Source organism: Balaenoptera ricei, chromosome 12, assembly GCF_028023285.1.
Source record: "Balaenoptera ricei isolate mBalRic1 chromosome 12, mBalRic1.hap2, whole genome shotgun sequence".
In the NCBI taxonomy this organism is placed as follows: Eukaryota; Metazoa; Chordata; class Mammalia; order Artiodactyla; family Balaenopteridae; genus Balaenoptera; species Balaenoptera ricei.
Genome location: NC_082650.1, coordinates 85,869,900 through 85,887,541, shown reverse-complemented (window position 1 = coordinate 85,887,541; position 17,642 = coordinate 85,869,900). Strand labels below are relative to the sequence as shown.

Here is a 17,642-nt window from a genome sequence, read left to right as displayed (position 1 = left end):
AATTGTAAGTTTTAAACAATGGTGGATATCACATTAAATTATATAACGTATTAGTTACATTTTCAGCATATCTTCGCACAGGCAGTCCTCCAAATTTTGCATTTATAATTAAAATTTAATTATGTGATGAAGATTATTTTTAACAAGTGATATGAAGGATGAAGGATGTATTTTAAAAATGCCTTCATTTTCTAATTTAACCTTAATGTAGGGATCTCTACTATATTATAGTCCTCAGATAATCTACACCAGGGTCACCTGGGTTGACAATTTAAACGGCAGGTTCCTGGGATTTATCCCACACCTACTGACTCAGAAGCACCTGAGGTTAAGGTGCCTTTTAATAAGCCCATTAGATAATTTTGATACCTACTATGTTTGAGAACACCAAGGAAACGTCCCTCACAAATCGATAGCTTTCCATTCCTTCAGCCATATTCAAATAAGCATCTGAAGATAGGAAGGTGTAGTGGAAAGTTGGAAAGACGGGACCTAATTATCACAAACCAGTTTTATGACCTTATGTAAGTAACTTAAAAGTATGGGCCTAGGTTTTCCCATTTATAAAATGAGATCCTTGTCCCCAGAGATCTTCAAAGTCCCTCCTGTGTCTCTATTTTCCTAAATCTCAATATTTCCATTTAAAACCAGGTTTTGGAATCTTTCCTTTATCTTTTCTCACTCTGAGAATGGGGTTCAAATGATTCCAAAGTTGTGAACCCCAAGTCCTAGCAAAGAAGCAAGGGGCTTGGTTCAAATCTGTACAGCCGGATTTCTTTCTTTGTGGGGGGGGGGGGGCATGCCACGTGGCTGGGGGGATCTTAGTTCCCCGACCAGGGATAGAACGCGGGCCCTCCGCAATGAAAGCCTGGAGTCCTAACCACTGGACCGCCAGGGAATTCCCCACAACTGGATTTCTTAAATGTCAGGAACCATTCACAAGGGTTGGAAAAGAAAACAAAGGTGAAATGTAGGATAATTCAAACTTGTATCAAAAGAAAGCTAACATGGTCATATAGATAATTAGCATATTGTAGTCCTACAGACCAGTGAAAAATTAACCTAAGTAAATTTAGATTATGTTATTGATAAGTTAAAGGTTTATAATACTTGGTAGGGGTTCAAGTTGCAAAAGGCAGTTCAAGGCTGGAAGGAAAATACACTGCTGTGAAAGTAATCTCTCTTGAATTATATGAATTTGCAGTTGTAATCATTTCCTTTTGAAGAAAGGAAATACATATGCCAAACACCTGTAAACAACTTGTTACATTATATATGTTTAATATAATCTGAAAACTTTACAAAAATACATTTATACATTTTAACCAAGACTAGTTGTTCCTCTAAGTAACAAAAAAAAATGCTTAATTTAGTCAAGAATAATAGCAAATCATAAACCTTTCTTAATTTTGTGAATAGAGTCTAGAAGTTTACATTTTGTTAAAATAAATCAAGTTTTATTTTCATGATTAAATTACATTACAATTTTTTTTCAGATTTCAGCATGATGTCTTTTTCTAATTGAAGTATAGTTGATTTACAGTACTATATTTATGTTTATTTATATGATATTTCAGGGAAACAGCATAGTGAGTCAATATTTTTACAGATTATACTCCATTTAAAGTTATTACCAAATAGTGGCTATATTTCCCTGTGCTTCACAATATATCCTTGTAGGTTATTAATTTTATACATAGTAGTTTGTATCTCTTAATCTCCTATTTCTATCTTGACCCTCCCCCATCACTCTTCCCACTGGTAACCACTAGTTTGTTCTCTATATCTGTGAGTCTCTTTCTGTTTTGTTATATTCACTAATTTGTTTTATTTTTTTTTAATTCCACATATAATTTATATCATACAGTATTTGTCTTTGTCTGACTTATTTCATTAAGGATAATATTCCCTAGGTCCATCTTCCTTGTTGCAAATGACAGAATTTCATTCTTTTTTTATGACTAATATTCCATTAGATAGATAGGTGATAGATAGATAGATGATAGATAGATAGATAGATAGATAGATAGATAGATAGATAGATATAGATAGATAGAAAGATGTGATATATATCACTTCTTATTTATCCATTCATCTCTTGATGGACTTAGGTTGCTTCCATATCTTGGCTATTCTCAATAGTGCTGCTGTGAACATTGGGGTGCATGTATCTTTTCAAATTAGTGGTGTTTTTATATTTTTCAGATATGTATACCGAGGAGTGGGATTGCTGGATCGTGTGGTAGCTTTATTTTTAGTTTTTTGAGAAACCTCCCTACTGTTTTCCACACTGGCTGCACCAATTTACATTCCTACCAACAGTGTACATTAGGCTTTGAAGAGAAAAAAATAATCTTTAATGTAGGGAGGGTGATCTCCATGTACAAAAGAAAAGAACCATTTTCTGAACCATTTATCATTTATCTGAATCATTTATCTGAATCATTTATCTTTACAAAAAGAACCATTTATCAAAAAGCCTTAAATAAAGTAATAAACTAAGTGAAACTCATATCTTCTTATGTTGTTTTATGTTGTTTTCTTTGTACCCCCAGGGACTCAAGCAGTGCCTGTTGTACAGTTGGAGCTCAATAAATGTTTGTTGAATCGCTGTTTGTAAGATCCTACTGTGTTTGGTAACTAGGGAGAAAATCTGATGCAATGGTAGGTCTAAGGTATATGAGAAGGGTTTGTAGAGACGCTGATAGATAATTGGGAACAAGGAGAATCACCTTGGATCCCAGGATGAGGAATGGACTACCTTAGAAATGATATTTTAACAGCTGATTGGCATGATTCGTTCAGTTTATTAGACAGTATGAAAGATGAACCAGAGTGAGGGAACCCATTGGCCAGAGCCTAGTTAAAAAGTTGGTGAAATAATGCAAGTTAAGAATAATGAAGGTCTTCATCACAGGTGGTAGATTGGGCTGTGCATCTCATCACCACAGAAGGAAGGTTTTTTTGTGTTTGTTTGATTGTATGTGTGTCTTGTATCTGAGTCTGAGGTTTACCTTGATTTGTGGTCTTGCAATTTGTTTACTAGATGAAAAGGACTGGACAGACACAAATACATATATGTGTATGTGAGTTTCTCAGGGGACAGCATCTATCAAAAGACATTTCCTGATGGAGGCTAAATGCTTCCCATAGTGGGCATTAGGGGTGCTCAGTGTTTGGGGGGAGAGGGAGAGAGAGAGAGAGGGAGAGCGGGAGAGGGAGAGAGAGAGAGAATGAATGAAGGTGAATGAGAATTCCTAGACTCAGCTATTGCTCACTTCAGGTGCAGTGGAAGGAATTAAGTAATTTGACCTAAATCAGAGGATTGTAAATAAAGTGGAAGACTGACCCTCACAACCTCTATTCCAGACTCCTTCCAGGGAGTATTATGAAGAAGCCAGAAACCTAACAACTAAATTCCATGGATTCTCTTGCAGCTGGAATCCTTGAGGTGATTTAGGATTCCCTAGTCCAATGTACGGGCCTGAGACTTGAAGTGAACCTGAGTTAATGGAGGGCCACGCAGCATCTGGGCGTTGATCTTGCTGGTCTCTTTAGCGGCTCAGTGTGACTGTGGTGGTGGAGTCCAGACAAGAGCATCTCAGCCGAGGAGGTGGGGCTCCAGCCATTTGGACACTGGCTTTCTGATTCTACAGCAGCGGTCCCCAACCTTTTTGGCACCAGGGACTGGTTTCATGGAAGACAGTTTTTCCACGGACGGAGGTGGGGGATGGCTCAGGCGGTAATGCGAGCGATGGAGAGCGGCAGATGAAGCTTCACTCGCTCGCCCACCACTATCCTCCTGCTGTGCGGCCCGGGACCCCTGTTCTTACAGCTTCCTGGCTGAGGAACTTTCAGTAGCTGGTTTTATGCTTTTGTTTTGGAGATCATTCCTGAAGATCAGACCCAGAACCCACTTCTATCCCCCTTCCAACAGTTTTGTAGCACCAAATTCTATTACTTAACCATTTTGCTTAAAATACTGTGATGTTTTTTATTTTCAACTCAATTCTGACACAAGGGACCATTATTTCCAAACATCATTTTGTAAAAAAATTAGTCACCACTGGAGTGCACTGGAATTTTACTGCCCCTCTGTTACAGAGTAGAATCAAACAGACAGTTTCATGAAAAAGGGGACAATTGTGTTTTGGGACCAAGAAACCATTTTTTAACTGCACCTGTGTCTTGACTTCATGGTCAGTTATGTATAATTGTCAGGCTGTCATTCACTAGAACATACACAGTGAATGCTTGTTTGGTGATACACAAAGACTCTAAAAGGTGATTTGGTTTCAACTACATTTCTGAGATACTTGGGAGCATTCATAGTTACTTTACTATTATCTTAGCATGCTTTCCTATTTCTTTGCTTAAGTACTTATATTAATACCACCATGAGCCAGATTTTTATTATTTCAGAGAACAGTTCAAGTTCCAACTCATCTAGGAAAATGTTTTTGACCAGCTAAGCCAAATAAATCTCCCTGATCCTTTCACCCAGAATTATTATTTTCTACAGAACAATTTCTTTCCGTTCTTTATATATGTTGCCATAAACTGCTAATTTATGTTTACATATAACTTACTTTCTAAGCACAGTGTACATGCCTTGGAGTCAAGAAGTGTGCTTTAGAGTTGAGGTTAGTGTGCGTTTTTCAACAATAGAGTCTGATGTCAAAAATTTCTAAAGCAAGCCTTCAGCGTATCAGGCTAGCCAATGTTTAATTTCAGTCACTGTCACGGCTCCCTCCTGTACATCCCCCAGGTCTTTGGAGGCACTTAAGCAATCCAGCCCTCTCAGAAGAATTCTCCTGGCTTTAACCTCCCCATCACTATTGGCATGGGCCCTTGATCATGCCTTGCTGTATGTGTTCTGTGCCAAGGTTGGGAAAGGAAATATAGACCATGCTTGCTTTTCTCAGTACCCTTGTATGTACGTCCCAAAGCAGTTCTCCATCTCAGGTGCTACATGCAAACTGCTCTGGTCTCTGCTCCTCTCTTCCTCTTGGGGAAAGCCCTCACCTTCCTTCGGGACCTGTAACTTTGGCTTTTGAAACTTCAAAGCACTGGTTCCCATCCCCTCCTACTGCAGAAAAATGTAGCCTAGACTTCGCCAAGGAGAGCCGGGAAGAAAGGTGGGATTTTGGTCCTCTAGCTTCTGACCACTTTGGGGGTGGAGGAAGGAGAAACACAAAACAGAAGTAAATGAGGTGCCGTGTCAATTACAGAGATTCCTCTTCATCCCCCCCATCACCAGCCACTCGGCATCTGTCTGTGTGCCCTATTTATAGTAAGTGATCAACAAATACGCATTAACTGGTAAGGATGTTATTAATAACTTCCCACTTAAGTGATTTACTTTGCATTATAGGATGATATTTATATTTTGTTTTTTGGTTTTCTTTAGAAAATTTTTTTTGGCCACACCAAGTGGCTTGCAGGATCTTTGTTCCCTGACCAGGGATTGAACCAGCACCCTCGGCAGTGAGAGCACAGAGTCCTAACCACTGGACCACCAGGGAATTCCCAGGATGATATTTATATTTTAGATGTATAGAGAATGATACTTAGTTTTATAGGCATTCATCTTTATTTCCTTCAAATATGTGCCGTTAACCATCCAAACAACTTGTTTACAACTGGAATCTTGGAGTTTCTTGAATTGAGTACACAGATATTAAAATAATACAATGATTGTTACATAGTGAAACAATGGAAAAAATCACATCCACGGAGAAAACCAAGGTTTCTATATCAATGCTTTTCTTCTGATAGCATTGCATATTTTAGAATGCTCTCCATTTTCTTTGTAGAAAATTTAAATCAGAGATTTGTGATCATATATTTTGTCAACCTTGCTAATCAATAAGAATATCTTGTTAATTCTAAAATTGAAATGTACAGATAAATTTCACAAAAAGATTGTACATTTGCAGTCCTGCATTTACTGTAATACCATATAGTCAAATATGAATTTCCATGCATTATTCATAATCGAACACTGTCACATATTTGATATGGATTAAAGCATTAAAACATCAGATACAAAAAATAAATATACTATTTATGGTTTCAGTACCAGTATCCTGATTCCAAAAGCAAATTTTATTATGAGGACAACATCTTGACAGTGAGTGATATCAGAGTGATGTGAGGGGAATACAGATTGAGAAAAGGGCATGAAGGTTGGTTTTTTAAGAGATAGTTTAGTAGAGCACTGCACAGGGTTATGGAATAAGTAGATTTTGAAGAAGTGGGAGTCATGAAGGCTGCTCTTCCCTCCCTCCCTGCCTTCCCTCCTGCTTTTCTTTCATAATTTCTGCTGGTAAAAAGGAGGAGTACACTGGGAAATAAGTCAGAGAGGTTGATGGGGACTTGGGTTGGGCTTTTTCTTTCATTGCAGAATAAGGGAGTCCTGTCTATAGGTAGAGGAAGAAGCCCAGGAAGAAAGAGGTGTGAGGATGTAACATGAGTTCTGTGCCGAGAAACAGCACAATCTTGCTTCTTTCATTCTGCTCCTTGTGGTGATATCCAAACCAGTCATATGAACATGGCCATTGCTGGAACCAAGAAAGAATTTTAAATGCACATGAGAAGAGGGTACAGATGCGTCCAGACCACCAAGACGTGGCATTCAGGAGGATGTGAGTCCTGGCCGGGTCTGGAGTGATGCCTGTGGGGGGAGGCACTTGGGCACATCCTTCTGGGAGGAGAGCTCTGTCCGCTGGTGGCTCTCGTCCTTAGGAACTACTCTGTGGGCTGGATTTTTCCCCACTTTTGGTGAGACTGGAAGAGAACGCCCCTCTAAGGCATCCCATGGAGAAAGCGAGAACCGGAGACCTCACTCTCAGACCCCAATCAAGAAGCCTCATCTCACCAACCCTCTTGCTGTGGCCTCTGGGGAAAGAGTCATTGCTTCCCGTGCACCTAGCATGGCCTGGGAGACCCCACGGTCTAAGTTGTACCAGCACTTAGCAGACCATCACTGAGTTCCCAAGTCACCAAAATAACTTTTTGAGTCTTTCAGAAGGGCACAGTCGCTTGAAGTCGATTTTGGGAATAAATACGATAGAGGAGCTGAGAAATGAGGGGAAGTAGAATTGAGCGGGACTATAGCATCTGTAGAAGCATCATGACTGAGCTCATCGGCAGACCTTTTGCTTTTCCACAGTCAGCTTTGTTCAGATACCATCAATTAGCCACGATCGAAAATGGACATTTCCTCCCCGTGAGCGCTTTCCTGAGTCCAGAAACACTTTCATTTGCAAGTTGAATCTGCATTTATTCTCATGCTTTGTGTGAGCTCAATATAAGATCTGAAGTATGTGAAATTATTTATGTATTTATTTTTAATTTTTTAATTTTTATACAATCTTTAAAGGTTACACTCCATTTACAGTTCTTACTAAACATAGGCTATATTCCCCGTGTTGTACAGTACATCCTTGCAGCCCATCTTACACCCAAGAGTTTGTACTTCCCACTCCCCTACCCCTGTATTTCCCCTCCCCCCTCCCCATCGGTAACCACTAGTTTGTTCTCTATATCTGTGAGCCTGCTTCTTTTATGTTATATTCACTAGTTTGTAGTATTTCTTAGATTCCACATACAAGTGATATCATACAGTATTTGTCTTTATCTGTCCGACTTATTTTATTTTATTTTATTGGCCACACCACGCAGCTTGCGGGACCTTAGTTCCCTGACCAGGGATTAAACCCAGGCCCTGGCAGTGAAAGGGCCAAGTCCTAACCACTGGACCACCAGGGAATTCCCTGTCTGATTTATTTCACTTAGCATAATGTCCTCCAAGTCCATCCATGTTGCTGCAAATGGAAATTTTTCTTTCTTTTTTATGGCCAAGTAATATTCCATTGTATATATGCCACATCTTCTTTATCCATTCACCTGTTGATGGACGTGTAGCTTGCTTCCATGCCTTGGCAACTGTAAATAATGCTGCTGTGAACATTGAGGTGCATGTATCTTTTCAAATTAGTGTTTTTTTGTTTTTTACAGATATATACCCAGAAGTGGCATTGCCAGATCATATGGTAGCTCTATTTTTTAGTTTTTTGAGAAACCTCCACACTGTTTTCCACAGTGGCTGCACCAATTTACATTCCCACCAAAAGTGTACAAGGGTTCCCTTTTCTCCACATCCTCTCCAGCATTTGTTATTTGTGTTCTTTTTGATGATGGCCATTCTGACAGGTGTGAGGTGATATCTCATCTTGGTTCTGATTTGCATTTCCCTGATGATTAGTGATGTTGAGAACCTTTTCATGTACCTGTTGGCCACCTGTATGTCTTCTTTGGAAAAATATCTATTCAGTTCCTCTGCCCATTGTTTAATTGGGTTGTTTTGGTTGTTGAGTTGTATTAGCTGTTTATATACGTTGGATATTAACCCCTTATCAGTCATACAGTTGCACATATTTTCTCCCATTCAGTAGGTTGTCTTTGCATTTTGTCGATGGTTTCCTTTGCTTTGCAAAAGCTTTTAAGTATAATTAGGTCCCATTTGTTTATTTTTGCTTTTATTTCCTTTACTTTAGGAGATGGATCCAAAAAAATAATGCATTGATTTATGTCAAAGAGTGTTCTGCCTACGTATTCCTCTAGGTGTTTTATAGTATCTGGTCTCACATTTAGGTCTCTAAACCATTTTGAGTTTATTTTTTTTATATGGTGTTAGAGAATGTCCTAATTTCATTCTTTTACTAAAGTATGCAAATTTAGAATGATATATTCAGGTAGAAAATAAAGCAAAGCCCCAAACAAAATTAGTTTCAATAAAACGGGAATAATAATACTGTCTACTTCATAAAGTCATTATGTGGTTCAACATATGCCTTTCTTCTTAAAATTAGGTTCCATAAATGGTCAACTCTTCTGTAGATTTTAATGCTGTCAAATACATTCACTTTTTCAATTCTTTAATAGCAGTCATTTGTTAGCCAGTGATACCTAATGAGATAGAACTAAATTTTTCCTTCTTTTTAATATAAAATATTTCATACATACAGGAGTATTATGTAACATAAATGCAAAGCATAAAGAAAAAGAACAAAACATACATCATACATTCACCATACAGCTTAAGAAATAAAACATTTCTATTACTTTTGAGGCCCACAGCTGGAAAAATTTCATATCTCCATGAAAAAATATTTATTTGTTGAGTACATTTATTGTTCAGTATGTTTACTGCACTTAACAAGTTAAAACAAGTTTAGTTTACTGGACAGATGTATACATATACGTATAGAAACTTGTTCATTGTGTTGTTCAAATCTCCCTATCATTATTTATTTTTGATCTGTCTGATCTGTCAAGCACACAGAGAGAGGTGTGTAAAAATATCCTACTCTGATGGCAGATTTCTCTGTCCTAATAGTTTTATCAATTTTTTGGCTTTGTATGTTATTATATGCAATCAAGTTTAGAATTGTCACATACAACATGAAATGAACACTTCTTTAATAGTAACACCCTCTTTATCTCAAGTAATGCTTTTTGCCTTACGTATTACACCGGTTTTGTTTTGCTGTTGTTGCTGTTTTGTTATTGTTACTCTTGCCCTGGTATATACTTTTTCCATCATTTTATTTAAAACATTCTGTGCTTTTATAGTTTGGGTATTTCTCTTCTAAACCTCATTTAGCTGACTTTTTAAGTCTAACATGATGAACTTTGTCTTTTCATAATGCTGTAGTCCATTACACTTACTGTGACTCCTGATATGTTGGATTGTTTCTGCCATCACAGGCTCTATTTCTAATTGTCTGTGTTTGTTTGTTTCAATTCTTATCTTCTTCGGATTGACTTTTTTCTCATTCCGCGTTTTTCTATCTCCCGATTTGGATGTTATACACTGTACTTCAGTTATTTTTGGTGGCTGCCTAACTGGAATTTTTATTTTCAGTCACATGTTCAAAAGTTAAAACTGAAGTTCTTGCTCACAGAGCCTCCGTCCATGTCCCCAGGGCAGCCATCGGCTTCAGAGCTATGTCATCTCGGAATTACTGTTCCCATTTCATATTTCTCCTTAGAGGAACTCCATACTCTCTCCTCAGCTCAAACATGAATTATAAGTTATCCTTTTAAATATTTTATCCAGCATTTCTAGCATTTTTGGCAGTAAGATTTTCCAGGATATTTAGTCTTCAGTATAAAGGCATTTGTTTTTGTTTTTTCTCAAGACAAACTAAAAAATATATTTATATATATATGGCTTTTCCATTCAGCAAAGACGTATCGGCTACTACTAAGGGGATGTATTTTTTTTTAGCTGGCTGAACTGTACATTTCTAACACTATTTACTGTTTGGTAGAAGAGAAGTGTCATGTACAGAAACAGTAATAATATATGGTGGAAATAATATTAAGTAGCCTGTGAGGGACCAGAGGAAACGCTATGAGATTGCATTAGAGAAAGGTTTCATCTCAGTGCTCAGTGCCCTGCACAAATAGATTGTACAAAGGTTTCCTGAAACAGATGCCTTTTGATTGGACCCTATAGGATGGATAAAAGTCCTTTATGTTTGAATTTTTAAAAGTCAGAAAGACTTTGATTTTCAAGCTGTTATGCCTTAGTATAAATCATATACTAAATCAGGAGTTGACAACCAGGTGCACAGGCTAAATCTGGCCTACCATCTTTTTTTGTAAATAAAGTTTTATTGGAACACAGCCATGCTTACAATTTACATATTGTCTATGCTACTTTCCTGCTACAGCAGTACAGCTGAGTAGTTGCCAACCGATATTGCCTGGCCCACAAAGTCTGAAATGTTTACAAACTGGCCTTTTACCATAAAGTTTGCCAGCACCCAAACTAAAACATGTTCTGTATCATTATACATTTATAGGGAAGTTTCTTCTTTAGCTTAGCTTTCTCCTTCTCATTTATATATATATATATATATATATATATATATATATATATATATATATATTATTTAAATATGTTTGACTTGGTGGTTCTCCCAATAAATATTTATTCATGCACTCCCTGTCTGCTCAGCGTTTTGGAATGGGTCAAACAACTCTTCAATAAATTGATCAGATATTCTTGCATGCATTAAATAAAATATCACAATATCCTCTCTGAACTGAAATTCGCTGGCCTTTAAACTGGGAAGGGTTTCAGATTCTAAACTACTTTATGTGCTAGTGCAGCTATGTTTGCTTTAATTATGAGAATTAAAATAGAAAAAAGTGTCAGTTGTCAAAGCAGGAAAGGGATTTCAGAATTTTTAAAGTAATCATTAAAGTTCTGCTCAAAAGCTGTTGATGTTAAAAGGAAAATATAATGAAATCCCAATACTTCAAACACTGCAGTGCTTGGACTTCACTTATTGGATGCAGTTTCCAGGGAGTCCCAGTTCCCCACAGTTATCATAGATGTGGAGCATCACGCTAACTGCCTTAACTGACAATAGCGCGTGTGTTCTCTGATCCTGCGCAAACTCACATCCAGCAAAAGAGCTTAGATACACAGATACATCTGCTCAGACATTTCCCACGAGTTTCTCTTTTGGTGTAAGAGCCAATGACTCTTAGGCCTGGGACAATTTTCTTAGTTTTCATCAACAAAATGAAGGCTTCCTTTCTCTGGAGAATCACCGGCTGTCACCGTGCTCTGTACAGAACATGGAACCATTTCTGTTTGTAGCAGTTTGAGAGAGAGGGTTTGGACTGATGGGGAAGGAAGGAAACCTCAATCATATTAAGTGTGAATGTTCTTGGGGAAATGCTTTGCCTCAACAAATGTAGTTGCCCGAAGTCCAGCAGTTATCAATAAAGAGTAATAGCAACTCTCATATGTATGACCTGGGAGAGATCAAGCAAAACTGGGACATGTAAAAATCTGAATATTTGCACGGTATGGTTTAGAACTTGTAATGTGATGCGACAGATCTAAGCTAACTCAACTGTAACATATATATATACACACACATATAGGTATATACATGTAAACAGTCCAGTCTGTGTGCTGTGTGGAATACTTGATGCCACACAAATGTCTCCAGGAATGGAAGTGAAGGAAGATACTTCGTGGAAGACAGCTTGCCTAGCAATGTAGTTTAAAATAGTCATTTCCCAAGTATGCATCATGCTTCAACCATGGGTCTTGGGACCAATTTACTGTGACAAACTTTTTAAAAACAGTAATATGTATTAAACTTCAAACAGAATAAGACAGAAAATACCAGAGCACATTCTATAGAGTTAGGCTAAGAATCTTGCATAACGTTTGCCTTATATACACATGATTGTGGTTGTAAGATGTTGAGTACCAGTCAAAAATACTTTGGAAGTCACCTGTCAAAGAAGCAGAGGTATGGAGTGGATACAGGAATTCCACTGTTGGGAAATTACATGGAATGATTATTTAGAGTCTATTTATATACGGTTCAGTGCTAATAAGCACTATTGCAACTAATAGAAGACAGGCTAATACATTTCTTACCTCTGGTGGTAAGGTTAGGGGGGAAAGTGGCTTTGTATGTTTTGCTTCAGGTTCAAAAGCTAGACGTCTCTTCTGCTACGAAAAAGTGTTTTTGCTCCCGTTTCCAGCATTCCCTTAGTTGTTCCCATTTTCTCTTCTGCCCAGGAGATTGCATCAACAATTCGAAAGCTATAAGGAACAAGTGAGAAAAATAGGGGAAGAAGCACGGCGTTACCAGGGTGAGCACAAAGACGATGCTCCGACCTGCGGCATCTGCCACAAGACCAAGTTCGCGGATGGCTGCGGCCACCTGTGCTCCTACTGCAGCACCAAGTTCTGCGCGCGCTGCGGGGGCCGCGTGTCCCTGCGGTCCAACAACGTGAGTAGAGCCGCCCACGGTGCGCACAGGTGGATGCGCCCCGCCTCCCCCGTGACCAGAGCAGGGGACGAGCGATGCAGATAATTCATAAAAGATGCTTTCTGTATGTGTGTATCTCGATAAGTGATTCCCATTCAACACCAACAGATTACCTATGGGAGTAAGTTTATTTTCTGAAGAAAGTAGTTAATGTAGATTTAGTATCATGAATTATGAAACCCTTGAAGCGTGTTACCACCAATTCTTCTTGTACAAAAAAAGCAGACCAAAACAATCTACCTTGAGTTTCTGCAACAGATGTTTCAGATTGAACGAAGGTAAAATCAACGTAGATTGTGTGGCATTAAATTTAACCCAATGCCATCATGTATAAAGCAATAATTAGCCTCTGTGAGAGTAACTTCAAATTTGCTATCATGTTAAAAAAAAAAGAGAAAGGAGTGCTAAGTCTTATGAAAATTATGTGGATATTTAAAGAGTGTGTCAAAATTTTAATTTCGGGAGGGAGGGTGGTGGTTTACACTTATATCTTCCTAATTTGGAAAATCACTGTTAAAATTAAAGTGAACCTACCCATCAACATTGTATTCTTTGGTAGTGTATTTGAGTTGAAAGTAGGGTATTATTCTAAAATCTCTTCCAGAGGAATTAAGGCATTTAGTAAAATAGGTGCATTATTAAACTTAAGATGAGCTTACTATTTCCTCTGTAGCCTTAACTTCTCTGAACAACAGCTTCTTTATCTATGAAACTGTATGGTAATAATTAATGCATATGGTTGTTATGAGAATTAAAACAATTCAAATCTATGAATCTTTAATTTTTCTTTATGTTTCATTCTTATGGCCACATAATTTTTCTTTTTTCCTCCGAAAAGTTATGAGTTTTAGTTAACCTCGTATGCTACCTTAAAACCTTTCTAGAACAAGCTTGGATTGAGATCGTGTCTGGTGCATAAAAAGTGCACAGGACCTATTTGTTAAATTTCCCATCTTTAGTTCTTGAACACACTATTTTGGAATGAATTCTTGCAAATGAGACCTGTGATGGTATTCAAAATATTTAACAACTCATGCAGTGAGGGTACTGTCCAGTCTGAAAGGGTGCTGACCCTGAACGGTAGGGTGCAAATGGGCTGAGTGCCCATGGCTGTTGAATGCTTTTAACTTCACATTATAGGTTTGAGGCAAGCCAATAACATAGAATCAAACTCATATTTTAAACAGGAGAGGGGTTTAAAGGAAATTGAGCTAAGAGGTACCTATGCTTTTGAGCAGACAAGCAGGCCTAATGTAGTTCATCCACCTTTACTAAACCCATTCAGTCTTGGAAAAAATATTCAAAAGATGAAACAAAGCACAACTTAAAATATTTAATCTTGGACAAAGGACACAAAATTGCATAAAGTTGTTTTTTTCCTGTGACACTGTAAATTTTGAAATACCTGTTATGAATAAATCTTCCTTGTGGGATAATTTATGGCTAAATGGTTAACAGATTTCTTTTCTCATTTTTATTTATTACAAACACTTCCCATTCTTAGATTTTTCCAATTCATAACTATAAATATTTTAAGAGTAATTTGATATAATTATTCATTCAAATTTTATGCATTTTAATATGCCTTTTCAATAATAGGTGGACTAAATATGGTAGTGAATTAAGTTTTCTTTCTGAAGAATGTTTTAAGTGTAGATTTAATAATCCAAGGTCTCAAAAGTTCTGAAAGTATAGTGCCCAACTTTTGTACCTAACATATAGCAGGATCAATATATGTGTATTTTCAACGAAAGATTGAACAGTGACTATTTTTTGGTAAGAATAAATATTTACTTTTCAAACTACCTGTGCTTTTATACTTTAAAGTAACACATGATTGCTTTCTTAAAATCTGTTTATTAATATATGCCTTATTTTTGTTTTTCTCTTCTTTTCCCTCTCTCTTTACTCTGCTTCCTTGGATGCTTTCCCAAAGGAGGACAAAGTGGTTAGAATCCATGATTTCTTTTCTATCGTTTGTTATTACAATGCTGTGAACTTTATTAAGTGAATGTTTCACCTAGTGTTGTTAATCCCTATATTTCACGAAGAAATTATATGCTAGGAAGAGCTCATGCGTAGCTCTTATTGAAAAATAAAATGAACATCTAGGAGCATTACAGAGTTTTATATTAATAGATAAAGTCTGGGTAGTTTGTGTTCATGGGAACAGTGATATTTTAACATAATTTAAATCATTATGAAACTCATTTGTCCTCTTAGCTCCCTGAGTTTTGAGGATGATCCATCTGCCTTCAGGAACAGTAAAGTCTAATGGGCCTTACCTTTCTCATCACCCATTGGATGCATGGCGGGTGATTTGAAACTTTACGGCAGAAGGAATGGGATGTACTGATTTAGTGGAGAGAATGGATCAAATTAAAATCAAGAGCTCAGAATAAAATGATTGTTCTATAGAACACAAGTAGCAGAGTTGTCATATTGAACCACAGTTTTGCTCTTTTCTTCTCCCTCATGCATTGAAATCACTCCCTAAGGGAGTAAAAGGTCACCTTTAACTCTTATCAGCCTTGGAAATCGCAGAGGGTGTACTCAGTAAAATAGGAGACAAGTGGAATCTTACATCAGCCTGTCCTTTGCAGACATACTATACACTTTCATTTGGTGTAAATTACAATTTCCTGATATGAGACTGAGACAATGAGTATCTCAGGTTCAATATGTCAACTCAGCTGCCTCTGTTCAACTGTTTTAAAGTTTAGATTACATACTGCAGTGTGTAGGTAGCAAGCCTGACATTAAGTTGAACATTAACTTATGTTTTTAAACTTGATGTTAGTATACATTCATAAGTTTTTTCTATGAAAAAGAAATCAGGTTGAAAATTATATAGGGTAGTTATTTTTACTAAATGTGTTTGCCTGTACCATTGGTGGTACGTGAGATCACTTTAGGGGCTATTATTTTAATGCAATACCGGTTTCCCCCACTATCTGAAAATAGAGCTTTTCTGTGAAACCTTTTGTAAGACCAAATGGCATAAACGGAAGAAACAATTACCTCTGGACGTATCTTGCTAAGGAATGCACAAAATAAATCAGATAAGGCACAGATGCCCACAGACACATTTCAAAGCTGTGGCGGCTGGATGCTGAGATGCTGAGGGTAGACCCTGGGGAAGGAGCTTGGCAGGGCCGCTCTCTCTGCTCTGGGTGTGTACTACCTCTATAACAACTCACTCCAAAACAAGCACGGAATGCTATTTTCACATCTCACCTTTTTTCGTAAAAGTGAAAGTCCTCTTTGGATTTCTTTCATTTAGTGAAAACAGGTACTAGTGTAGGTCTTTCGTAAAAGCAAAGTGGAGTGAAGGGAACTTTTAAAAAATGGGGGATACGTGTAATGTACTGTATTAGGAAAAAAAACATAATTAGACTATCACACTTTTGGTTTCATGAACACTACTTTGGATGAGTCTACATTTGAAATGTAGGTAATTTTAAAATCCTTTAAAGAATAAAAGTTTAAGTACATAAATAATGCTGGTGTTGTGCAGACTTCAGCTACTCCCATAGGGCTGCCCAGATTGATTGTTCCCATACAGGTAGGGTATTTGTGCTTGTTATGATTACTGACTCTGTAATAAGAATTCAGGGGGATTTTGTGGTTGTCAGTCAAAAATAGAATGAAAAAACCTGTAAAATACAATCACTTTCAGTTATTATCTTCGCTTTGATTAGAAGGCATATATCTACCATTTATGTTTAAGTACTTTGTCAAAATTGCATTAAAATGCTTCTTAGGTGATTGAGGTTGATGATGAATTTCCTTTTTGGTCCAAGGAAACTGAAGCCAGATTTTGTCTTAGTTGTGTTAAAGAGAATAGCCAAGTATTAAGCAAAGTACTTGATTGCTATTTCTTTCCCTATTCCTCTGAGATCTTTTATTTTTCGTAGAGAAATTATAATTTACAGATGTGTGGAGGGGGTGCTTTTATGAGAGGGAAGCAAAGACTAATAAGGATGAATAAAACTTTCCTAAAAGGAATCTCCATCTTGTTCAATAGAATAATGATGAGGTCTACTTAGTTTGTTAAATTGGTGAATAAAGTGACTAAAATACTAGTGTATATGATATGAAGACCTAAGGATAGCTAGGACATAAATATTTCTTTACTGAGTCCAGTGAAAAGTATTAATGATCACATTTTTTGCAGCCTGGCAATATTTTATTTTAAAACTTCACTCTTAGCCTAAATCACCGCTAGTAATTTGGGAGATTGTGTACTTATAAAGAAAACAGCTTGTCACGAAGAATCACTTTGCACTTGATACATGTATAAAATAATCTCATTATAGATTATTACATGTGTCAAGGGCAAAGTGCACACGCTCAGAGATAAAATGATAATTTTTATTTCATCAAAAGACTTCTCTGAAGCCTAAATATATAGGGATACTGTGGATTTCCCCACAGCCTCTTTAAATTGTTTTTTTTTTTAACATCTTTATTGGAGTATAATTGCTTTACAATGGTGTGTTAGTTTCTGCTGTATAACAAAGTGAATCAGCTATACATAAACATATATCCCCATATCTCCTCCCTCTTGCGTCTCCCTCCCACCCTCCCTATCCCACCCCTCTAGGTGGTCACAAAGCACCGAGCTGATCTCCCTGTGCTATGCGGCTGCTTCCCACTAGCTATCTATTTTACATTTGGTAGTGTATATATGTCCATGCCACTCTCTCACTTCATCCCAGCTTATCCTTACCCCTCCCCAAGTCCTCAAGTCCATTCTTTATG

At 37.3% G+C, this 17,642-nt stretch overlaps 1 protein-coding gene across 7 annotated transcripts in view; it reads left to right on the top strand.

Moving 5' to 3' along the window:
* The window catches only part of RIMS1 (regulating synaptic membrane exocytosis 1), a 472,918-nt gene that overhangs the window by 182,554 nt on the left and 272,722 nt on the right, over nt 1–17,642 (top strand). For all 7 annotated transcript variants that reach the window (XM_059941806.1, XM_059941803.1, XM_059941808.1 and 4 more), the window contains one exon: nt 12,626–12,839. In XM_059941806.1, the coding sequence (XP_059797789.1) occupies nt 12,626–12,839 (214 nt within the window). The remainder of the gene's footprint in view (nt 1–12,625; nt 12,840–17,642) is intronic.